This window comes from Neopelma chrysocephalum, unplaced genomic scaffold, assembly GCF_003984885.1.
Source record: "Neopelma chrysocephalum unplaced genomic scaffold, ASM398488v2 Primary Assembly neopelma1_45, whole genome shotgun sequence".
Taxonomy (NCBI): Eukaryota; Metazoa; Chordata; class Aves; order Passeriformes; family Pipridae; genus Neopelma; species Neopelma chrysocephalum.
The window spans coordinates 10,157,395-10,183,805 of NW_020897704.1; the positions used below are offsets into that span (position 1 = coordinate 10,157,395).

General features: G+C 36.7%; 1 protein-coding gene across 1 annotated transcript in view; it reads left to right on the forward strand.

Annotated features, from left to right (window-relative positions):
• The window catches only part of COG5 (component of oligomeric golgi complex 5), a 182,208-nt gene that overhangs the window by 100,181 nt on the left and 55,616 nt on the right, over window positions 1–26,411 (forward strand). The window contains exons 8-10 of the mRNA XM_027679319.1: window positions 18,168–18,333; window positions 19,397–19,509; window positions 19,604–19,681. Coding sequence (XP_027535120.1) covers window positions 18,168–18,333; window positions 19,397–19,509; window positions 19,604–19,681 — 357 coding nt within the window. The remainder of the gene's footprint in view (window positions 1–18,167; window positions 18,334–19,396; window positions 19,510–19,603; window positions 19,682–26,411) is intronic.

The window sequence follows — 26,411 nt, forward strand, 5'->3', positions numbered from 1 at the left end:
TCATGTTGCTATGTTAGTATTTCATATTTCTGAAATCAAATGTTTTTCTGAGGTAACAAATCTTTTGGTCTTCTAAATGTATTGACCGAATTTTACTTTTCCTTCTAGCATCTTTGTTAAAACACATTAAATATTATATAAAAATGGTAATGTGTCACAGGAATATGGAATACAAGAAGACAACTAGTGTACCACGTGACAGTTCAATGATTTAACTGTTGTTCCTAGAACTTCTGAGCTACCACATTTAATCCTTAAAAGGAAAATTTTAGAGACTGTCTAGTTTGGATTTCAAAAAACGAATTGGATGTTAGAAAAGAATATGTAGCTTACTCTCTTCTGGAAAAGGGAAATACCTTTCTGATAATTTTCCTGGAGTGTTCAGTAGAGAATATTCTTCCACAGAATATTCCACCTCAGTGTAATTCTTTGAGTTGTAGATTTTAATCAGCTGATATATGTGCTTAGGATGATGTGCTCTAGTGGCAATTAACCTTTTGTCTGTGAGCCACATGTAGCCCCTCAGGACAGTGGACCCAATCTGATATCTGCTTCTGAGAATTCACTGTATGCCAGGCCATGCGGTGATGGCAGCTGCTTCCTATGGCTCATGTCTTTCATAGTGCTCCCCCAGTATATTCCTATGTGGAGGCCTTTCCTTTATGTTGTGTGTATGAACACAGACCCACACTCACATACTTTCTTGGTGTCCTAGAAATGCCTGATAACGTACATGTGCTGAGTCTACCTTGTGATCGGCACAGGTTTCTCAAGAGTGAGTCCTGTCAGACCAGCTTACTTTCCTTCTGTTTATGGGTGATTGGTTTACTGTATGGAGGTGTGAAAGGTGGGGTCTGATATTTTGTCTGTAATACTTGCACCTGTGGCATTTTCAAATTTAGACTGAGGAAGGATAAAAATCTGGATGAAACTGCTACAAGATCAATGCAGAACGGTTTGGAAAACCGTACACAATGTCGATTCTGTTCCAAAATGGAAGAATGTATCAAGTAAAGTTCTGCAGGGATTTGCCCCAGGGCCAGCACTATTCAGTGCTTGCATTAATGGTCTGGATGATGGAATACAGAATATACTTATTAAATTTGCAGGCTGCACCTGTCTAAGGAGGATTAAGAGGTCTTGTAAGGACAGAGTTAGAATGATCTTGAGAAGTTGATTTGAAAACGTAGGGTGCTATTGAAAAGGAATAAGTGTAAGGTACCGTATGAAGAAAAGGAAAAAGGGAAGAAAAGCATAGCTATTTAGCAGAAGCAGCTGTGTGAATAGTAGACCTTCAGAAGAGGATTTTGAGGTTATAGTGGATTACAAGCTGAATATCAGCCATGTCATGCAGATACAAGGAGAAAAATATTGTACTGGGAGGTGTAAACAGAAGTATACATGGAGTAATGCCCGTGCTCTACTCCTGTATAGTGACCCTTGTGCTCTGCTTGGTCCTGTGAGTTCTAGTAGTTAATTCAACATGTCAAGAGGGATGTGGATTATCCCGAGAGATAGTCAAGTGGGGAGCAATGAAAACTAGACTTACGAATAACAGTGTGGGTAAATTTCTGCTAGATGTTTTATATTTTTATCTGTAGATACCATTGTTTTAGAGGAGAGTAAGCTTGAGTTACTTCTGAAGATCTTTCCAATCTGTGTGGTAAATTTAGTAGCTTATTGATGACATGGGGCCCTGGAACTGACACCAGCACCCTGATTGCAGTGGGTGCACACATAAGTGATAGTTCAGCTGAATGTACCTCAGGACCAGCATCACATCTCTGACACGCACAACACTACTAGTGTGTGTGCCTTAGTCTCCTCATAGAGTAGGGAATGTGGCCTATGGCCTTTGTCTATACCTGCACAAAGGCAAGAGGCTTCTCCAGCCAGAACGGCTGGGCATCCCTGTGTTTGCTTTATGATTTACAGTTGACAAGACACTCATATTTTTAATGGATTTGAAATTTCACTACTGAAAAATGTTTGCTGCTATAAACAAAGCAAATCACCTTGTTGACAATTTAATACCGTATTTCACACACTGATAAGTTATTTCACTCACTGATAAGTTTGTAAATCTGTTGACATACCACTTGATGGGGTCGAAGGGCATTCAATACCAGCAGTTTGCTCTCTCGTGTATATAGACCAGCAGCATGCTTTGAAAGTGAAGAAAAAAAAAAAAGGAGAATCATTGTGGTTTGTCAGAATGCTGGAAATCTGAATGATTTTAGATAAAAGGTACCTGGAGCCCTCTCATCTGCAAAGTGGCTGGATGTGATAAGCAAACCACAAAAGAGACATATAATGTTTATGTTAAATAGAAGATGAAGAAACTTTTAAAAATAACTAATAACTGATAAAATTGGCTGAAGAAAAAATGTGTCAGGTTTGAAATTAGGAAAACAAGAATGTTAAAATAATTGCTGGTTGGACTGGCAAAATGGGTATTATGTTTGTTAAGTAGAGCAGGGAGGTATTTTGGGTCTTGGAAAAAAAGAGTGGTGTCTGAGAAAAGGATGCTCCAGTGATGAGTGCTGTAGAGATCCAACCTTGAATATTGTATTGTCCCAAGTAAAAGTGTATGTTTCAATAATACTAGGCCTTTAGAAATATATGTGAATCTGTGTGCTTAAACTATCAGTTGATATTTGCTATAGCTTTTAAATTAGAGCATGAGGTTGAAATGCAGTGCATATGTTTGTAGTTTCCTGGGACTCTATATGTGTCTAAGAAATGTTTTGCACACAATGTCAGGAATAATCAAAGAAACTCTGTTGGTCCTTTGAGGGGTAGTGTTCTTTTAAGATACTGCAAATAATCTGAAAGGATCCAGTCAGGAATTTCTCTCAAAATATTTGTGCTGTGCTCACCACACCCACTCGCTTAATATAAGATTGCGTTGAAAAGGTTGTGTGCAGATGTAGAGATAATAGAGTCATGTAAAGAAAGGGTATACTAAAGCTCACATCTTAGGAACTTAAATGCATGTTATGGATAGATAATTTTGTGTAGGTAGTTAACACATGTAACCTAATAGGTTCCACTTTCTATATTGGAGGTTGTTTCTTGAAAATGAGTTATACTGGAGATCACTGAAGATGGACATGGTAATTCTGTAGGTTGAGTGAAGCTGCAGAACTTTAGCAGTAAGGCATAATGTAAATTTATACATGAAAACCTCAGTGTACTGCAGAACTTAGCACTTGCATTAACAGAGCATCATACTGTATTAATAAACTGAAGGGGACAGTAGACAGTTTGCTTCAGTTGTCAGTTCCCCACATCTCTCCATTCCATCACCTTTTCTCCACTGGTGATACTGTAATTATTTTTAAACTGTAATTGTAGGGTTTTGATTAAATTATTTAATGTGTGACATTATTAAAAATGTGTATGATATACTAGTGATCCACTTGAACACAGATAAAGCACAGTATTGCATGTTGAAGATCTGTTTCTGGGAATTCCTCTGGACTTCTATTAAAAAAAATTAGTGAACTTCAGTCATCAGACATTTTGGCAATAGTCCATGATTTAAATGGCATTTTAATCGCTATTCAGGATGTCAGAAGATGAAGACAACTTTTTTATATTTAGCGTGGTAATTAGAGGTACTAAATTATGTATAGATAACGTAAAAGCTAAAATATTAATTTAATTTTCTCCAGAAGTGAGTATCTGATATCACATAAAACTTATCTAATGTCTAAAAGAGACCTTGTGTATCTTTTAATATCTTTACATTTTGTCAGTCCGCGTGGTTTTATTTACTGGTACATAACTAGAAAAATACAATTTTTAGCTGACATGCTCGGCTGTCATCTTTTGTTTAGTCCTTGTGTAAGCTGTTACAAATGGGTGCATGTTTTGTAATGGATCAGTTAATTCAAAGATAGTAGTAAATTGCAATATTTAAGTCAATAAACATCTCGTTTGATCATGTATGTTGGCCACGTTTCCCACAGAAGGAAACCAGCTTCCAAGATTGAAAAACCTTTATGCATGTTCCAGAAATTCCCTGTGCCAAGTTTCATATTTACTGCATATTGTTACCAGATGTACGTGGCAAAATGGAGCCGCTCTTCTCTGGCATTCTGGATTTTCTGTTTTGAGCTGAAAGACTGGCATTTTCAGTAAAAGTTTACCTGAATTTGATCTGTCCCTCTACATTAGATAACGCTATAACCCACATTACCAGAATTCCTTACCGTTCCTGTTGCTGTTGTCCCTATAGCACCTTTGTGACAGAAGTGAAGTAGCAACATCTGAGTTTTGCAGGTGAAGAACAGAAGCCCAGAGAGAGAGAGAGAGATCATGCACCCCACTTAAAAAGCTTCCAGGTCTTACCATGCACAGTAAGGATTGTGGCAGTGGGGAGTGTGGTGTGCGGCTACAAGAGTGGGGTTTGCAGTACCATTTCAGTCTTCTGTGTGAGATAAGTGAGCTGAATTAAGCACTTGGTGAATTAAGCACCAGAGAATGAGATTTGCAGCAGAGAATGTCAGTATATCAGAGCCGAACCTCAGCACGCATTTGCAGCTCTTCTAGGGGTGGTTTTGCTGGGATTCACCAGCCTCTGCCTTTCCTGAGCATAAGTACCTAGGACTTCCTTATAGGCCTGGGTGACTGCTTGTTTGACTGCACAAGTGAGGAAAACAATGAAAGTGCTGGTGAAGAAGTGTTAAAGCACTTCAGGAAGTGGGAACAAAACCCAGGGTCACCCTAAGCCTGAAGGGCTTTGCCTTGTGTCTCCTTTGGCAGGGAGTGACCTGCCCTTGAGCATCAGGCAGAGCTGGGGTGCTCGCACACTGCTGTGGCTTCCAAAGGGCTTGGGACTAGGGCATGGCACTAGGTCATCTTACATGCTTATCATTTACCTGTGCAGACAAGACAATTCATTTGTGCTTAGAGGTTGGATCTATTTAATAAAGATGGTGTACACCCAAGGGATGTGATATTCATGTGGCAAAGGGAAGAATAACTGTAGTCCAGTCTGGGCAGTGTATTTGGGAAGTGTTTGGCTCATTTTGTGAGTTTAGGCCTCAGTGACTTGCTGAAAATCACATCTTATATGGCTGAGTCTAAACTCTAGTAAGTAGATTTCTTTTTCCTCCCTATAACTTAAAAACAGACTTAAGCCATTGAAAAAACTGCTGTTTCACAGACTGTTCATTAATTGTGCTGCTATAACTTCTTACCCAGGAATTCACATGGTTGAACGATGGTTGATGTTAAAAATAAGCATGCCCATACTCTGGTGATTTAAACCTGCAAAGAGGGAAGGGACAACAAACAGCATCTTTTAGTATCGCTTCCTTTCTGCTACTGCTCTGACTGTGATGCAGAAGCAATTTAGTTAGGCATTCCCCTCGTCCCTGCTTTCTTTTTTTTAATTTCCCCTTTTTTGCTACTCAACGTTATTTTTTAAAATAGAAATAGAGAAGGCAGAAGCAGTGATTGCTGAAAGAAAGTACTATGGAAACCTGTCACGACAACAGTTTCAAATGAAAGTGAATCTTCAGCAGTTTAAAAAGTCCAAGTATTTGTCAGATTCTAGTGTCTCCTCTTCAGGCAGAGTTGATGAAGGAAGTGCATAGAGCAGTGTTGAGAAGAAAATACATATTCTTGCCTTTCACTGGGGGGAAATGCATTTCTGGGCTCAGCTTTGCTGTTGTATATCCTGCAATAGACTTCTTACCTGGGACCTAAAACTGCTCAGTTGTGTAATCTGTTATAATGCTCTAGTAGCAATATTGTCCTTTGTGGTTGGTGAGACACGTTTGCTACAAAATCTAGCTTGTAAGTGTTTCCAGCTGTTTTGTTGATTGGTTTGGGTTTTTTTTAAAGTAGACATAGGCAGAGGAATTATTCAGAAAGCTCAAGAGGTGGTGGTGCATACAGAAATAACTAAATAAATATAGCATACATTTCAATTCTGGATGATTGTATATATTTTCCAGATGAAAAATGCAAAGCATGATGTGAATGTATTAGATCCCAAATCAGTTGATATTTGTTCTGTGTCCTTGCTAAAGAAAACACCATCAAATATGCTTCATTGTTGTTACTATAGCATGCAGAAGGTAAAAAATGACACAAATATGGTACTGCTAGTGATGTTATGATTGATAGATTGACTTTGGTCTGTTTCAGCACTATGCTGATGCATAACAGTGTAGATATATCTATATGTATTATGCACATTATTGTTTCTGAATTCAAATAAATGTTTGGAATGCCAGTGATTAATCACTTAAATATGACACTTCCTGGGGATGTTCCAAAAATATAAATTCAAATACCCAAATATTTCATCTTCCTGTGGTCACTGAAGTTTCTGGGCATACTTTGTAGTGTTTGGTCATCATGTTCGTTGCTGCTAGAAGTATTAGAAAGCAATATCTAATAAATAGAGAATACATAAGGAAGATTTATCTTTTTTAAAAATTTTAAAAATACTGCTATTCTTAAAGAAAAAAAAAAGACTTGTTGGTGGAGAAGTCATTCTGAACTAGTAGATTAATCTTTTATACTGTGTAAATTTAGGAAAATAGAGGCTTTCTTTTAAAATTAACAGGGGGTTTATTTTCACATTTTGACTTCAACTTTTTACTGCTGAGTTATAAAGCCTTGACAATAAGAGACATGGTGATAGTCTCTTTTGTCCTGTGAGATCCTGATCTTTCAGATTTTGATGAGTCTGTGCCATTTATTAAAAGATGCATACTGAATTAGAAACAGATTATGGGATTGTGCAGACTTTCTCTGCTTTCAGCTGTGATATAGAAAGCTTTGTATCACTTTGCCATTGTGCACTTGCCCTATATAGAGGTAATTTAGGAAGCCTAATGCAATTGATGTCCAACTGTGACATGGTAAAAGGAAAATTCTTCACTGCTCCTGGCCTGTCTAAATGGTTAATCAAAGTGGATTGACAGATTATGTGTCTGGGTTTTTTTCTTTCTTTCTTTTTTTTTCTGTGTAGGTGTTGGTGACTCATAAATGCAGAATTAGACTAAAAATCTGTGACTGGATAATGGAGTATTTGCAAGCACTTTATTGCACTTTTCAGTGCAGCACAACAAATAGCCTTCACTTTCCAGCGTTTATTTGTAAGGATTTATTATTGTGTGGCCCTACTAATCTCATAATTTCTGCTCCTGTTTTTATGATAGTGCAAGAAAGTGGTTTATAAATAGTTTCTATAAATGGGTATTCCTGAAAATGTGTCTGATCTGAACAATATTTTTATATAACTGTCTTTTATGGTAAAGTAATAGGTGAAAATTGAGAAGTCATTAATGTTTTATATCCCTTCACTCTGCTATGAATCATCACTTAGCTGTTTGCCAAAATCTTTGTATTCTGTTTAGTGACAATTTTATATGAGGATCAGCTGGATAATTTTTAAATTCACTCCTGGTCCTTTTCTTTGAAGATTCATAACAATTAATTTGGCCAGTTGTCAACCAAACATGAAAACGTAATCTTCAGTTGTAGATGATGTTTTAAATACATATTAACTTAGAGTTAGATAATGCTTTTTGAAGAATTTGGATAGCGTCACTGGTCCAAAAATATTAGATACTAAATAAGTTCTAAGAAATTAGGAGCTATGCAGTGTGTGTATGTGAGGGGAAAGAAAAAGAACACTTTAGAAAGCTATTAAAAATGACCTTGTGTTTTAGATCTCCCCATTAAGACTAGTTTGGTTTGATACCAATTCGTAAATGTCATTTGTGATCACTAAAAATTAGTCCTCATAGAATATCCATCGTGAAAACACAGGAATGTTTAATAATATTGAGTTCAGCTTTCTTTGCAGACAGAAGTTATTTCAAATTAGAGGCTTCTGCATAGTCTGCTTCTGTGTTCTGGTTGTCCATCTGTTTAGGTGGTTTCTCTGACCTGGAAACATGTCAACCATTATGTCTTGGACAGCTCTGACCACACTGAGAAACTGAAGCTGCAGTAAGACTAGATAATACCTACAAGGACAAGAATGTATCTGATTCTAATACTTTACGGTAATTATTGCAAATATGATAATTGATTCATCTGTTTATTTGCAGAGAGACATGGGTCACTGCTATGAACTGCTCAGCTGTGAACGGCTTTGTAAATAAAATATGCTGTAGGGGTAGAATGGAGGACACTGGGAACTGTCTGTGTCAGTACGGAAACTGGAAACTAAGTTTCGGAGTTGAAGGTAACTCCAAAGAGAAAGATGAATGAAAGGAGCTGTTAGGAGAACAAGACTACGGAAAGGCTGGAGGATGGACTCAGAGATGGATAAGGTGGAGCTGTGAAATAAGGAAGTGGTGTTTGCTTTGCTGCAGATGCAGAAAGGCAGGCTAAGATTAGATCTTGTTGAAAATAGTTGAGGTAAGATTGGAATGAGAACCATGAAGGTTTTTCTTTATCAGACATAGCAGTGTTTTAATTACATGGGTCTAGTCATTAAAGAATGAGATTAAATAAGATAGTCTTCTTCCAAAATCTTTGTTCATTTGATGTTTTATACTAAATTGATTAAAATATTTCTGATTTGGTTTAAATAGTCAAAGGTAAAAAGTGTGTATGAAATTCTGCTAAATTCCAGGGATGCAGCTGAGCAGAGACTGATCTTGGCTTTGGCTGGGTCTCTGTATAATCCATCCCAGTCTTTTTAATTGGTACTTTTGTGTATCTGTCTTTCTTCAAAACTGAAGCTACACTGAGGTTCTTTTTCTCCAGATAAGATAGTATGTTATTGTTAAACGCCTCTCCCAGACTGTAATTTTATTTGTGGTTTGTACTGTTGGCTGTTGATTGTTAACAGGTTCTGCAGTAATGCAATTAGGTGATCCAAGAAGAACATACAGAGCATTAATAAGCCACATCTGCATAGAGCAGAGTGAAAAATATGATCGACTAGCCACGATACTCATCTAAATAAGATAATATAATTCATTTTGCCTCTTTCTCAGGTTAAAAATCTGCTTTGTCTTAATCTTCTTGGGAGAAAAACGGTGTTTCATTGTATTCTTGATCTGCTACTCTGCCACATGAAATTCTGCATTATTGTACATTTGGAGGTGTTCTTATGGTAAAATAGGTTTAAACCTTTGGGTTAACTTGAAATGGCATACAGAACTGAACAGAATGTTGCATTAGAAAGGAGAAATCTTGCATCAAAATGGTACAGTTCTTAGATGATGAATGATGTCCTCTGTGTGGAAGAAGAGGTGCACTTAACTGCTTTTTCTTCTCCTCTCTGTCCTTCTGCAGGTAGCACCCTCAATAAATTCCCATTTATGTGAAGGTTTCAAAATGCATTACTGGCTGATAACTGAAGTGAGGGGTGGGGACTTGCCTTTTTCACTAGTAGAACTGGATCCCAGTGCATGTGCAAGCTGCAGGCAAAGCTACGTGCAGTATTTCTTTTTCTTTAGGTGACTTCAGATTTTTTTCCTTCGTAGTAAAGTTTTTGCATAATATAGCATTGCCCATTTGTTTTCCAAGAGACTGACCATTTATTTTTTAAAAAATACTAGAATTATAAAATGTATTTATTTAAATGTAGAATCTGTAGCAAAAAGAGGCCAATCTTGTCATGCTTCTCCCAGTGGACAAATTTACAAGAGGACCTGGAAGACTGATATTGCTGTCAGGGCATGAGTAACACTACCAGCACTGAAGAAGTGTTTGGTGTGTATACATGTGCTTGCTTTCTTTCAAGCTGGCTTCAGTGAAACTCAATGAAAACGACTGCACGAGTCCATTGTTGCATTTTCCTGGAGTGAGAAGAACTAGGAAGGAAAAATGGAGCAGAAAGAATGTTTTCTAGCTCGTTCCTGAGCAGCCAGTCTGGTAAACCCTCCTTTGAGCAAGCAGGTGAATTAGTTCATCTCCAGAGGTCCCTGCCAACCTCAACTATTCTGTGGTGCTGCAGTTCTTCACCAAATTACCTGCAGACTGTCTTGTAGGTGGGTGATACAATGAATTTGATCTTTGTATTAAGAAGAAAAAAAATGTTTTGAAATGTGATCCAACAGCAAATCTGACCTTGATGGAGGTCTGTCTGTGACTGACTATGAAAGTATTAACTGAAAAGAATTTAAAATAAAATAACTTCTTAAAGTTCATTCCTTTTAAATACTTGAGGGCACTTCAGGGCTGTTGACAATATATGCACAGATTCCAGAAATGAGATGTCGTCACTTGCATAGGTAATTATTATCTTGTTGCAAAGACTAGCAGCAGACCACGAAAACTTGGAGGGTTTTTGGTAAATATTTAAATCATTCAGAGCATACCATTTAGGATATTCTGTTTGAAATTTTGGGGTTTTTTTGTAAACAGAGAAAAAAACATGTTATAACCCTTCAGTATTAAGTCTTAATGTTAATTGTTAAGACTGAGTTAAAAGTAAAACCTGACATTTCTGTTTTGTAATGTCTTTGTTCAACCAGCTGGTGGAGGGAGCATGTACATAATGATGATGTGAGGTAGGAGAAAACATCTGGTCACAAGCTTCTGTCCAAATATCAGAATTGGTAATGAGATTTTGTGTCCTTATACTTCTGTTCTTCAGTGGTGAGACTTGAGTCGGCAGGTGCAAGTTGAGATTGCTCAAGGACAGGAGAGGTGCTGCAACCTTGTCTTCTTTCTGCTCTCTGACCTTCATCAGAAAGGAACAGCTGTGTTTTTAATAGAGAAGCCACATCTTCAGATGTGAACTGGTTTATTATCAATAAGGGCTTTAGAGATTGGTCAAGTTGTGTAAGAGGTGAGAGAAACATTTTAAGAAGCCTGATTTGGCTCAAACACTCCCATTTCCTTGTTGCCTGTTAGTTTTTATAATTTTGTATCATTTCTACTCTGAGTTTATATTCTTCCTACACTCAAATACAACATTGTAGGATAAAATTTGTAATTTTTATGGGCTAGTTGATCTAGCTGATCTGTCCTCAGAGGTGCCAGATAGTTTCTTTGAATTTGCTGTCACATTGATAGCCTAAGGCTTGGTAAACTTTGGAACACTGCTTGATGTTTCATGAGATAATTCTTTACAACAGTTCCTGATGCCTTTCTGTTCCATTAGCTCTTAGCCATCTGTTGCTTTGATTACACTATTATAGTGAATAAGTGTTTTGGCAAGCTATTTAGCTGTGTTGAAAAATCTTGTTTCTTTGCTTTCTAGTATTTTATTGCTACTGTTTCATTTTTTTTCCCCCTCAACCTTTGTAGTGCAATGCTTCTTGCTATTTACTTATTGCTATTCTAAGAAACAAAAGGCTGACCTAGTTTGAGGACATGATTAGGTTTATAACTGTGCTTTATCGCTGTTTTCCTTCATGTGAAAGTCCTTCTACCAGAAGAAGTTGTGTATTCCAAACATGGGCTCACAGAAGGTAGATATTATAACCTAACCATATTTAAATATTTAGCTTTGGGACTCTTGCCTCTTAAGGCTTAAAATGTGCTTTTCTAGTCTAGCAAATGTGTTACGTCAGTATTACCTATTACATTTCTGTAGAAAATCATAATATCTTAACTTCTCATTCCTCCCAAAACTGCAAAGGCCAAAACAGGAAGAACTGGAATATCATTAGAAGGAAGCCTGTATTCTCTGGCTTTACATTGTCAATTTGACCTTTTCATTTATTGCTCAGATTTTAGAGATGAACAGAGTAAAAGACAGATGGGATGATAATGAACATAGAGATGTGCTTCCCTAAGTAGGCTCATTTTCAGGAGTAGTGATATACCAATTAATTTTCTTGAGGCATGGACTTTTGGAAATGAAATAAAATACTGTTTTTACACTGCAGCTGAATTTCATTGCCATTTAATTTCTACTTTTAGATTTTTGTTACTTTTCATTGAAATTAAAATAGTTGAGCGATATCTCAAAGCAAGAATTCCAACAATTCTTGGTAAATTATTAGTTCTGCTCAGTAGGTCATTTTGTCTTGACGGTGACTGAAGTGGCCAAATTTTCTTCACTGCTTACCTACCTGCTTGAGCTCTTTAAATTGAACTGCAGTTTTTTGTGGAGTAACTTCTTATTTTTTCACTTTTGATGTCTGTAAGAAATGATTAAGAATTACTTGTAATTGGTAGCTTCAAGTGCTTACAAACCTTTCTCCATCCCTTGATCTTCAAGTAGTACTAGTCATTATTTATGGGAAAATTATTTGAAGAAGGCAGCTGTTGTAATGATAGCAAGATGGGGAGAAGGGGCAAATACTATAAAGGAAGATCTGACTGGGGATTTTCAGTCTCACAAAGGGGTCTCTTTTGGACCTTATAAAGCTCTACTGGGTTGGAAATAGCAACTGCTCTCTCATACAAACAAAATAAGCTGTGTGAAGTAAACTTAGAAAAGTAACTAAAATAGTTCCCAATATAGCAAATCTTCTATTAAATGAAATTAGTTAATATTAAGTGCCAGTCAAAGATACTTATAAGTATAATCTGGAAACTGTTTTTACACTTACTCTGGAAAGACTGCAATAGCTTTTTGTATCCCCTGTCAGAGAATGTACATTAATTTATCAGCTGGTTATTTCAATGTGTGTCCTGTTCTAGGGTTACTGTGTTTTAATGCAGATTATTTATTGATGGCTAGGGAATGTTGTGGTATTTCTTGCTTGCCGTGTTGTCAGACCACTCTGTTTAAGCGATTCCTGGACTAATTAGTAATTATGGATCTTCCTTCAGCTAAGCAACATATATAATTCTTTTTGTGGTGTACTGCTTGTGTATGGGATGTGGCAGCACATGGAAATCACAGCTGTCGAGTAGTATATATACATACATACATATGCATAGGCATGTGTGTGTGTGTGTGTGTAGTGAAAATTTTCATTTGAGTTCCTGCCACAGCCTTTCCTGAACAGGGTCATTAGTTCTCTGCAGAATGATATTCAGTCAGAGTCACTGTTCTGATTTTAATAAGCAAAATAGAAATGTTCTTGTGTACATTAGTAGCTATGGAACATAATTTCTAAGTGAGGAACTAGTCTGAGTTTGACTTCTCTGTATGCAGTCCTTCCAAACTGTAACGTGTAAGAACATTTCCTTGGAGAGCTGTTCTGATTGTTGGTAGTGGAGGTACTTGTGAAATTTAACTACATGAAAGTTAACAATTAGTTACATTTGTAACACTACTTCTTCATGAAAGTTGTAGTAATTGTCACAAATAGTATTGACCATAAATATTTTTGCCAATCAACACATCTTCATTTGAGAGGGAAGTTGATAGTCCGCACAGGTGAAAACCCTCAGGCATGGGATCTTAGGGACAGATTTGCACTGGATAAAGAAATAATGATGTGAAGTTCCCTAAGACAGAACTGGGTGGAGAAGAAAGATCCACGTGGTGAGTCTGATACCCTGAGAAGGTGGAGTGTGAGTTTGGAAGCTGTGTTTGTAGCACTGGAGCCAATCAGTTTTGCCTGTTGTTCAAGTTTCTTGGTTTTAGTTCAGCCTTATGCTAGGAATCTTCCTGTCCCCAAATTAGCTCAGTGTCATTACCACACTCCCTTTTGAGCACCAGGCTTGCTCATTCAAGCTGTGTTTCTAATGATGAAAAAGCATCTTGCTTTTTTATTAGCCATGCTTTCATGAGTTTGTTCTGATAACACTAGTGGCAATTGTAAAATAAAAGATTAAAATCTTAGACATTATACAATAGTTGCAATATTGGCAGTTGATGGAAAAAAATGACTTGGTTTCCTCCTAGGAGGTATTTTCAAATTAGAATTGTGATATGTATTTATTTAAATCTCTAATTACATTTCTATTTAGTCTTCACAGGGTTATTATCTTTGTGGGAAAGGAAGTGATCAAAAGGGGTTCTGCTGTGCAGAATGACTGCTGGTCTGGACAGCATCTTCTGGGTTATTGAGTCTGGTTGCTTTTGAAAACAGCCACGTGATATAATTGTGAAAAACACACATTCTACTAATGACTGCATGACACTTATTTTTCTGCTTGTCTGTGATTGTCTAAAGAACCAAATGTGATGAGATGGGATAAAATGAATCAAAAATTATGTTAATAAAATGAACAGTTCTCATTGATAGGGAAAATGAGCAAATATATCTGGTATGAACATCTCTTCAGAGTTGCTGCTGAATGAGTATCTTTATGATTTGCTAAAACATAAATTGAAGTACCCAGACCTTTTTTTCAAGTGGTGGCTGATACCACCCTTGTGACCAAGCTATTTAATGTATTCCCTGAGGGATGCTGAGAAACCTTGATGTTTTAAAATATTTGAGAGAGTTTTTCATGGTAGAACTAGCTTTTGAGCAAGTTGATTTTTCTTTTATTTCCTTCATATGTTGAACTGATGATTCACTGAGCCTTCGTAAGCTCTTAAATTTGTGGAATTTAGTTTCAATGTATCTGTAACATATTATGTTATGGCATGCCAGATGGAGAAGTGCTTTGAGAGGAGAAGGGTATTATTGGTGGACTTAACGCCATCTCTCCTTAACTCCCTGATTCATTATGATTTTTGCAATCTGAGGATCACTGTTGTTAATCTTTGAGTAGTTAGTGTTGTGGGCTTACAGTTTGTGGGGTTACTGTTTTATTTCACTTGTGTATGATTGTGTGTATGCACTTTATATTATGCTCTATTGCTAATATATTACTAAATGCTGCTCTGTTTTTCTTTGCCCCCTGCTCTCTTGATTGCCATAGCTTAAAGTTTATAGCATATGTACAAATTTTTTTACTATGCTAATTTGTTGTGTTAAAGGGTTTTTTGTTGTAAGATACAACCTTGTGAGAAGCAGAAATGAGTCTTGTTGTTGGTCTAACTGTCCATACACTTTTACAAAGCAGAACCAATCTGCTTTGTGTTTGGTAAAAACTGCTGCTTCTGAGTCTTTATTCATAAAATAAGACACTTAAAGCAAAAAGTAATGTAGGATTTTATGGACAGAAATTCTAAGGAGAACACTTCAAAATTGCTAAGTGTAGTTGCCTGCAGTGGCAGACAACTTGGTTATAAAATACTGCTGATGAACTCTTTAAATTCCATCTCAAAAATAGTTATATTATTTTCCCTATTGTTCCTGTTGCATGGCTGTTCTGAATATTATTCTCTGATGTGATTCCATTTTCCATTGTAAATCACTGTTGTAGTCAGTTCTTTTTAACTTTGAATGCATGCTTTCCATTTGATAAAAATTGTGTCAATCTTTTGAATCTCAGAACTATTTAGCTTTAAGCTTTGTCAAATAGAAGGAAAATGTTAGGGACAAATTCTTATCAATGAAGTCTGTTGGTAGTGGCAAATTCTGTAATACTGATTCAGAACTTTTTGTATAGTGTGTATTATGATAAACAGTTTAATTTTAAGGTGTGTATGCAAGCATGAAAATACAATCATTTGTTTCCTTCCTGCTCTTCAACATTCTCTTTTCACATAATTTTTTTTCCCAAGAGATGCTTCATTTTCTTTTTAACATATTGTCTAAACCTAGAAACTAGCTGTGCATAAAAATTGCAATTCTCTGAGGATTAGTCTTAAACCAGCAATGGACTGTTACATAGCCTGTACAGGGCATATAAAACAAAAACTGTTTTTTGAGGTGAGAAAACTACTATATATGAAACAAAAAAAAGACACTTTGCTGTACATTGTCAGGAATTTGATGTATCTCTAGTTCCTGTTATACAAGGTGAATACGTGAGCTAGAATCCCTGTCTGTGGCCATGTCCACAATTTAAAGCAAATAAGAAATAAGTCTCTTGCATAATCTTTGTTCCATTCTGATTTTGGTACTAGATTTGGAAGACACTTTGAGTGAATAGCAGGTTTCCTATGTGTTTTGGTTTGACAACCTTTGGCTAAAACCAGTTCTTTTGAAATGTAGTTTCTTTTTGACCAAGCTCTGTCAAAGCATGGTTTTGTGTCTTTCTTGACCAGTAGCTGCAGAGTTAGTTTGCTAAACTATGATATGGGACCTCTGAGATTTGTCTTTTGCTTGCAATTATTTGTGCCCGTACTGCCTGTTTGACAGGAAAATAAATATCTGGTCATTGATTATTCAAGGCTGGATAGTGCCCAGCTCACCCTTTGATGCTGTTCTGCTTTTTTTTTGTTATTTTATATATGAACATTAGAGCCTGACTGAAATCCGATTGAATGCTTTCTCTTACTGGAGTAGTAAGGTATTGATTTTGTATTACTGACTCTCTACCTGGTTTCATAATTTTGTAAATATTCTGTAAAAATTAGAACAATTTAGAAAAGGCTGATAAATGAGGTGTGTCTTTTCTGTCTTTGATTTCTTCCTTTCAGTTTCATTCTCATTCTTCCTTCCAGAGTCTTTTCATTCTATTCCCCATCCTCTTCCCATTTTTATTTTCTTTCTCTTGTTCATTCTGTCCCCAAATTCCCTCCTTGCATTATACTACTCTTCATTTTCTGACATCCCATTAATCTTCCAGTCTTTATGGCTTACTTTCCCACCTCCACAAGCACACCCACAGGATGCTTAGAAATTTTACAGCATACCCAGTTGTCAAAAAACTAAACCTACAAGTCCCAGACCCGTAATACTATGCTGGGAATGCTCATTAACTCCCACACTGTTTGGAAAAAGAAACCAGTACAGTTAGTATAAGGTCTGCAAACCATAATACATGCCTAATACTCCGCTAAACCTGGAAACTCCTCATTGGAGCTGGGGAAGAAGATGGGATCTGGCTTTTTTGCTTCAACTGTGCTTCTGATTTTTTCCAGAAACCCTAGAAAGAGTGACATGAACATGTAGTTATAGTGGTGTGACCTCTGAAGCATCAGGTTTGAGGAGAACACATTGTTCACCAATGGATCAGGAAACCTGTTGCAGTAGGTGGATGTACCAGCCAGTGTATCCTCTGCACAGAAGCTGCATTGTGTCTTTGCTGCCCTGGTTTCAGTGCGAGTTGGAAGGTAGATAGTCACGCCCTCTTTCTTTGACTCAGAAGTGTGTGTCTGAAAAAAACTGTGACCTGAAGAAGATGAAGCAGAGTTGTGTTGGTTCTGCAGCAGACCCCTTCAACGTTAGTGGCTCTACTGCTGCAGCCACAAGCAGGAAGAAAGCAGTGGTGAAAGGTCTCACTGCCAAAGCCGAAATGGACTTGGTAGTGAGAAGTGCCTGTGGTCTCAGATGCTTCTGTCCAGTCTGGGTGCCAGGATTTCTGTCAGACCATGTTCTTTACTGCTGGCAGAAGTCACTGAAAAAAATGACGAAAGACTGCATCTCTCTAATGTGCGTATGATCAACTGATCGCCCCCTTCGATAATTGCCTGTGAATGCTAATTAAAAAAGCAGTATTCAGTGTATGGATGACAGTGCTTTGTTTTCAAAGGCAATAATTTGAGGCTTTTCTCTTGCTAAATAGCACCCATGCCAGTGTTTAGTGTTGCTCAGTGGAATTATCATCAGATTCAATCTTAATCAAAGGTCTCTTAAAAGTGGACCTGAACAGTTTTTGGGTAGTTTTCACTCTCCTGTGTTGTCTGTTTGTTTGTTTTTTTTTTTGTTTTTAGGCTTTGGAAATAATCACTGTGTTGCTTTGTATTCTTAATTCTTCTGTGAGGAAGATGAAGTTATAATCAGTGTTAGAAATGTAGAGATACAAGCTTAAATTCTACAGTAGTCAGTAGGAGGGGCTTGACCTGCTTGCTTCTGCTTATCCTTCATTAATACTCCTTTTTAAGTATCACATTTAATTAACTTTTCGGCACTGACAGTACTGTAACAAACACTGCATGTTAAAACAATATTACTAGCTACACCATAGCTGCATACAGCTGTGCTCTAACTAACCCCAGAATTACTGGATCAATCACTGATAACCCACCCCAGGTTAGGTATTGCCAGCTGTGCCTCCAGTTCCCTTTTTTCCGTTTGTCGTATTCAGAGGATAGCACCAAAGGAAGCCAAGTAAAGCATTGCTAAGCAGTCAAAGGAAATCAGTCCTCTCCTTTACCCTCTGTTCTCTGTTACTCAGTAAGGATGCTGGTTACTTAAATGAGATGAATTAGCAGAACTGAACTTAAAAGTTGAACTTACCCACTAAAATGATGTCTCACCACGGATAAAAGCCCCCAATACTACAGTTAAAGATAACAGTTATGTTTTAATATGTTCTTTTTCCAGAATCCTACTCAAGTGGGAACTGCTCTTCAGGTTTTCCATAACCTTGGGACTTTGAAGGATACCATTGCTAATGTGGTGGATGGATACTGTGCAGTTCTGGAGGAGAACATAAAAAATGCTTTGGATATCAAAGTATTGACCCAACCATCTCAAACTGTTACAAGAGGTGTGATACTTGTTTTACAGAGAATATCTGGGTTTTTTTTGACAGGAGTACAGTATGTTGTCAAATGGAAGAAACTCTCACATCCAAACCTGTTATAGGAATGTTTCCCTGCTTGCTTTAACCAGTAGAGGGTGGGAGTAGGCATATCTCAGAAATCATCTAATTTGGCTTTGTAAGACAAAATTGAGTCTGTCTGTTATGGGGCTCAGAGTTTTACCTTTATTCCTCCATACCTCTCTCTACTAACTTGCCCAGAAAATTGTCCTCATTAGTTTACAACTTTGCAGCATTTTCTTAGCATTTTCTCATGGAAATTGCTTTCTGCTTTCTTGGTATTGGTGATAGAATCACAGATAGAAATTATTTGCAAGGAGTGGAAGAAGCCTGCAACTACATTGTGATACTTTTGTCAGATAGAAATTGTTTCAAAGCAGAATATTCAATATGAAGGAATGTTGCACTATTTAACCTTTAGTTCCCAGTTACCTCAGATACCGAAGAATAGTGAGGAATTGGGTGGGCAGGCAAATTTGAACTTTGGCAATATGAATATCTAAAATTTTTTTTTAAAAAGTTTTGCAACGAGCTGGAGGTCCAAAAATGTAATAAAGAAATGCAGCCCCTCTGAAGAGAAGTGATGGTTTAGAGGCTGCATGCCCTCCAGCTGGAATATCTCTTCTTTTAGAGTTGGTCTATACTTTTAAGTACTGAGCTGGTAATTACCTATATTTTTCACAGCTGGTCTCTCTGCCGTTTCACTTTGGTATTACAGCCTGCACAACTGCTCACTGGCATTACCTTGGTGTTTCTGTGGAGGTCTGAACTGTAGAGTGTGTAACAGTGACAAACACTGAAATATCTCCACTGAACTTCAGAGTTAGTTGACTTCTCAGTTGAGAAAACTGAGGCCATTCACAAAGCTCTGTTTTGAAGGTGTTTTAGGCTGCTTTGATTTAAAAAAATAAGTCTTTGTCAAAGTGCATAGAGATCTATATTTTTAATATTTTAATTTTCACATGTAAAAGCTGAAATGTGCTGCTTTGTGTTTTTAAAAACCATTTAGGTGGCCCAGGAAGAGCTGCTATGCCAACACCTGGGAACACAGCAGCTTTTCGAGCAGCCCTCTGGACAAACATGGAGAAACTCATGGATCAGATCTGTGCTGCATGTGGACAGGTACTCTGTAGTTAATTCTTGTTTGTCTGGTCATGCAATTTTGGATATAAGAATTCAGGTGTTACTTTTCCTCTCAATAAATTCTTTTTTACAGGTGCAGCATTTGCAGAAAGTATTGACAAAGAAAAGAGATCCCGTGTCACATGTCTGCTTCATAGAGGAAATAGTTAAGGTAAAGTTTTAATTTAGCTTAATATGCTTTAGTAATTCTGTTAAGGAAAACGTGGTGAGAGAATGGTTTTGTTTACAATTTTACAGTTCAATTTTTTTTTAAAATTAAATTGATGAGAAAGTGTTGAAAGTCAAACTAACGTTGAAAGATATATTTGTGGTCTGTGGGTTATTTCTGTAGGATGTAAACATGTTCTTTTTGTAATAATTTCTTTTGTTTTGTTTTAAAGGGAGCTGATAAGGCACCACTGTCAGTTTTTATTATGGATCATTAATGTCATTCCATAATACCATGTGATTTGAGTAATTAATTAAGTCTGTTAGTTTGCATAGGAGAATGTGCCTTCATCCATCACTTTCAGCCATCTGTTTCTCACTTCTTGACAATTTCTTCCTTGAAAAATAATCATGGCTGTTCTTTTGAATACCTATTATTTTCCATTCAATTGCATTGCTTTATATTCATATTTGGGATAAATTGATTAATGGTCTCCTTCAGTGTTAGGAACAGGATTACTGAAACTATCTTATCTACCTTTGTAAAAGCAGTGTTCCTGCTGACATCTCTTTTCCAAGAGTGTAACTGGGTTTTTAATTTACATTGACTTAATTTTTGAAGTAACTTGGGGAAGCTCTTCATATGCAAACGTGGACTTCCCAACAGTGAAAGCAAATAATGAAGGTTAAATACAGCATTTAATTTTATCTGTCCGTTAAGCCCATCTCCAGAAGATGTTGCACAGAGAATCACTTTTTTATGAGGCGCTTCAAGCTTCTCTTTCTGTATTAAAAAAAACAAAACAAAACAAAAAGCACCACCAACAAAAATAAAACCTAACCAAAAAAAACCTCCACAAAACTCCTCAAAAAGTTTATAAACTTTTAGCATATTTTCTTCATTAAAAAGTTTAATCTGGCAAAAAATATTTATTGCTGCCTGGATGGATTGGCCTGTCAGTGGATCAGCAGGTTTAGAGAGAAACATAGAAACCTGGAGACAGACCAGAAATTTGAAAGGCTCAGGAAGAGTTTGTATGGAAAGGGAACTTAGAGAAATAATCTGTTGGTGTTCATGAGTGCCTCCCACCCTGTGCCCGTGCATCTCACTTTCACTCTTCCATTCCATAGAACAGCACTTGAAAAGGAGTTTTTCCAGTTGTTGAGGCCTCCCTCTATTAGAACTCTCTCAGCATGACACAGTACTGCTGATGACACTGATGCTTTACTTACTTCTTGCCTGAGATGGTTCAGAGTATAGCACACTGTTTTTCTTGGACATTCTCACAGTTACACCATTTGTTCTAATGTTCTCTTGAAAAAGGTACAGCACCAGTGTGCAGATGGGTGAGGTCACACCAAACAGTAGTTGTTGTTTAGACAAAACTATACAAGTACTACATGCTGCTGAAATTCAAGAGTATATGTACAGATGGCTGTATGGGAGAGTATGAATTGTTTTGTACATTGAAAATAGATATAAATAAAAAATTGGTATTTTGCCATTTACTAATGAAGATTCCCTCCATTAAACCAAACTGAAACATGCTTTTGTCAGCAAGTGTTCTGGAGAGGGAGAAAAGTTGGATTTTCTTTATTGTATTCAATTCCATTAATAAACTGAGCAAATGAACAAAACAAACTAAAGGTACTAACATTGTACCCGTTTGCTAGGGCAGCATGCCCACTCCAGAAGATAGGAAAACGAATCATCCACTCTACAGTCTGTGCACTAATTACTGTTACTGATGTCAACATTATTATTATAGTCATCTTCTGCAGCAGCTGCAGTACCACTTTGCCTGTCCATCTGCTTCCTTGTTTTGATTACTGCAGTGCAAGTATCATCCTAGGAAGCACAAGAGAGGAGGAGACCCAGCCTTTTTAAAGCACAAGTCCTTTAATAGCAAGGAACCTACTTGCCTTTTTTTTTTTTTGTAGTCATCATTATCCTTTTCTATTGGGGATTTTTTGTGTCTTTCTCTTCACAGATAGCACAGCCTGCAGTTTTTCTAATTTTGTATTATGATCTCAAATATGTGCTTTCTGGCCTTCTAATTACCTGTTACCATAATAACATTTAGTAGTGTTGTATCATGTTGTATCCAAAAATGTATTTTAAAAACAGTAACTAATTAATTAAAGGATTCACAAAAACTCTCTGTTAAAACAAAAAAAAAGGAACAAAACAAAACATGACAGATGGAGAAACTGAGGTACAGAACTTGGAAAATTTATAAATACTGGAGTTCAGAAAGAGGGCAATGACAACACCTGCATCTTTTCTACCCTATGGTTTCTCTTACAGAATTCCCTTTCAATTTTTTCCAACATTAGATGTGTCCAAGAGTTAAGTGACGTACTCAGGCTTACTTGAATATCATGGAAGAATCTGGAGATTAAATTTATACTGCACTTTTTTCCACTCTTTCCCTTTGCAGACCTAGATTTTGGTATTTTTCCTTTCCACAATAAGAATTTAATGTAATTTTGAAAAGCAGTCATGCACTTGATAGTACCTTCTAAAAACTGCTGCATTTCATACTAGTAATGACCTATAGATTTATTATTAATCTGTACATATTAAAATTACATATTTAATTTTTAAAAAATCTATGAACTATTTAAAGGAGAAATACATTTTGTTTAGGACTGAATGGTCATTTTTGTGGGTTTTATGTAAGAAAAAAAGGCCTTTAATGACTGGATTTTAATTGAGCAAGGCTAAAATAATTCAGGCTTCGTGGAGTTCCGATTTCTAGTTTGGGGGAAAATGAACAGAGTTTTCATTGTATACATTTTTTAAAAGATAGGATTATTGCTTTCATTTTGTTAAGGGTAAAAATTAAAATTCCAGTTAAAATTTAAATACTGTAAATTTGATATTTTTGTCCACCTAATGACTGGTTATTTATATTACTTCTTTCAATTGCATAATTCACCTTCAGAGAGCTAATAGGCTACTCCAGTTTATTCTGCCTTATTGCTTCTCTCTTTCAATGTGTGGTGACTAATCCTTCTTCAGCTGCTGTAATACCTAAACTACAATTGACTTCAGCGTAAGTCGCAGCAGAACATATCTTTCTGTGACAGCCACCTTCCTAATTAGAGATAAGAGTCCCTCTAAGCCCCTTGTAAAAAAGTTGAAAATGATCTCTGATCCTCATCTATTTTGGGTCCTTTACTCCTACATAGGCATCAGGGAGCAGTTCTGCAAAGTGAGAAGCAGGCTGAAAAACAGCAAATCATTTTGTAGGGGGGATTTGGGGTGGTCAATAGAAAGGGTGGGCTGGGGTCTCTCTGCTGGGCCAAAAGGTACTGACTCCCTGCGAGAGGCCAGATCTGCCCTTGATTGCCTTTGGATGTCCCATTTGTTAGCAGCTGAGGCACATCACAAACCCTGTCATTTATGTAAGCCTCTGGGTGAAAAAGTGAGCTGAGAGTTGTAGGGAGTGTTATTATGTACTTTGTGGAGGGCTCTTATCATTGCTTCTGCTGATGAACGTTTGGTGAGTAAGCAGGCTATTTTCCTGAGTTGTCAACACTGGCAATATGAGGTGTTAACAATACAGAAGGAAATGTCCTCAGCATTACATAAGATAAAGAAAATAAATGGAAAATATAGATGTATATTGACAGAGTGCACTTACATTTCACCTTCTTATTTCTCCTCCCCGTCCAAACTTGTTAAAAAATGTTGCTGCTTTGAAATTGTTCACATCTATCATCACATATTCACATTCAGTTGACCCAATTAAAAAATAATCCCAAGTGGAAAAAATTGAAAAATAATCTAATTATTGCCTTATGAGAATTCAGAAAATATGATTATTTTCACCTATTATTACAAGTATGTTATTTATTTTTCAGTGTTTTTTATAGGAGCAGAATTGGATTACTTGCTCATCATTTCTACTGTGATTTCTGTTATTTAAGCAATAATGTGGTACTTTGTGGAGATCTAAACACAAGTGGATGAGCAGGTTTTTGATCCAAAAAATATGAAAGATACTCTTTATTTCAGACCTAGAAATTGCCCTGCTGAATTCACTTGCAGGATTTTTGAGCACTTTCTTAAAAAATCAAGAAGGCCATAGCAGTTAAAAGTCCTGATTCTCATTTTGAATGGATCCGTGTGCCCAGACAGACACACTAAAAGTAATTTGATTCTAATTCACATGGGAGGGTCAGAGCCTGTGCAGTGGTTTTCTAATGACACTACGCTTTCTCTAGAACTTTAATTCTGTTTCTCTGACAGAAATATGCAGCTGTGAAGAAAAGGGATGCTGTGGAGGTTGTGTGGGTTAGTAGGTAATAATGACCTTCGTTCTTTTTCACTTCTGTTTTGGTGGCGTTTGTGCAAATTGCAGATTGGTGATGACTGCAAATCATTAAGTTGGTTGGTTTTCAGTCAGCCTGCCATTGGAAAAGAAATACATTTACCAGAAGTGTCGCCTTTTATCATCGTTCTTGTCAATCTTACCTGAGCAGCTATGGGCTGAGCGGACGTGGTAATGAACCACCCCTTTCATCCTTGGAGCAGGGATGGAGTAGTCAAGGTGAAAGCATAGTTTGAATTGAAGCTGTACATACTAAATCACTTCTCTGGATAGAAGAAAGCTGTCAGATCCCTTGGGTAGCTACTGGCTTTTGAACACTAAGTTCATTTACTTCCAGTTGATGCATATCTTGCAGGAATATGGAAGGATTAATTAATGGTTTAAGTAGTTTTGAAGATATAGGGCACTGTTTAATACCTAAGTATTTCTGTTCTTTACAAATTAGGTTTTCTGAGGAATCACATAAGAATTCTAGTATTCTAGTTGGGAAAATGCATAGTCTTAACTTTATTTTCTAGTTAAGAAGGTTATATTTAAAAAAAAAAGCAAAACAGGTTTTGCTTTAAAATGTTACACTACTGCTGGAAGTCTAGAAACTATTACACCTTGGGTATAAACTGATCAACCCAGTGTAATGAAATTCTATGCCCTGCAGTAAAACAAAAAAATCAAGGTCATTTTTAAAATCACAGTGCCATTTATTGACATCTGTTCACCTGTAATGTGTAATGTAAACAACATTAGAAATTTAAATTCACTCTTATTTTAAGAAATTTAATCTTGACTAAGAATATAGAAAAGATTTATTGAAAACACGCTTGGAATTTGTCTGTTTCTTTACTGATTAATTGGAGGATGATGGCTTTTTGTTCACAGTCTAACATTTGGCAATTGTGTTGCTATAGAAATAGTGCAAATAGATTTCCTTATTTCTGTCCCAAAAGATCTTGCTGTACAGAATTGTTAAATCATTTGTATTGTTGCTTTATTGGCGGAAAAAATATTTAGATTGTCCTTTAAATGTCTTCTGTTTTTAGAGCAACATTCACAAGTCCCGTGTTTCTTTACGGCAGAGCCTTTGATTACAGATAGAAAACACTGTATGTATTAGTATGCAAAGCCTGATTTCAGGAGCCTGCAGCAACTAGCTGCATGGTAATATTCACTATATTGTTTTACATTTCAAAGAGGCTTCACAATAAAGATGTTTTTCAAATTCTACTCAAAGTATCAAAATTTCTACAGGGAAAAATAAGTTGGAAGTGATTGTCATGAAGTGGGAGCCAGTTTAGAATCAGTGGGTCAGATTTATTATTTGAATGTTAAAATAGCTATTTTAGACACACACAAATATGATAATTCACAGATGGGAAATTATACTCATTAAGTTCTAAATTTACAGTGTGGAGGAAATAGAGACATTTGTGAAAATAAGTATATGTCCTTTCAGCATCTTCTTGCATTCTTGTCTTTTACTGAATAAGGGGGGTACTTTCATTCTCATTCCTTGAATTTAGATTTAATGTCAGATACTAAATAGTTATATTAAGAGCAGAGCTGAAGAGATTTCATTTCATTTCAATAATAGCAAAGTTAATTAATAGTTTGATTTTTTTTTTTGTTAAATGAAGTAAGCTGATCTGTTTTTATGTTTGAGGAGGCTTGAAATCAGTCTTCCAGGATGCAGCATTAATATTATTGTGTAGTAACTGAATACAGATCTTCTAATATCTTTGCTCTGGTTGTACTGGTACTCAGCCCACTATTGTTCAGTGGTTTTATTAACTTACTAGTAGCTGTTAGTAAAAATGGGTTATACTTTTTGAACTGGGAAATCAAATTACTTTCATGTGAGTAAGAAGGGGTTTAGCTCATGAATTCTGTCAGTCTGTAGTTTTTTCCATAATCTTGCAAGCAGGCAACATTGTATCTAAATTTCAAATCTATACAGCTGAGTAATAATGTCGCTTCACACTATTAACAAGTCTCCTTATGTGCTGTAATGCAACACACTAACGATATGAAGACTACTGAAAAAAGAATTAATAGGCAAGTATAATTTCCCCCCAGAGAGTGGTGATCAAAGTATAGCAGGAGTTCAGTGGTGAACGTAAGGGGTCAATATGGGGTCCAGTCTTGTTTAAGACCTTTATTAATGATCTGGATGATGAGGCAGAGTGTACTCTCAGCAGGTTTGCTGATGACACAAAATTGGGAGTAGTGGCTGATGATCCGGAGGGTCATGCTGCCATCAAGAGGGACCTCAAGAGACTGGAGAAATGGGCTGACAGGAACCTTATGGAGTTCAACAAGGAGAAGTGCTAAGTCCTGCAGCTGGGGAGCAACCACCCCAGGCACTAGTACGTGCTGGGGGCCACCCAACTGGAAAGCAGC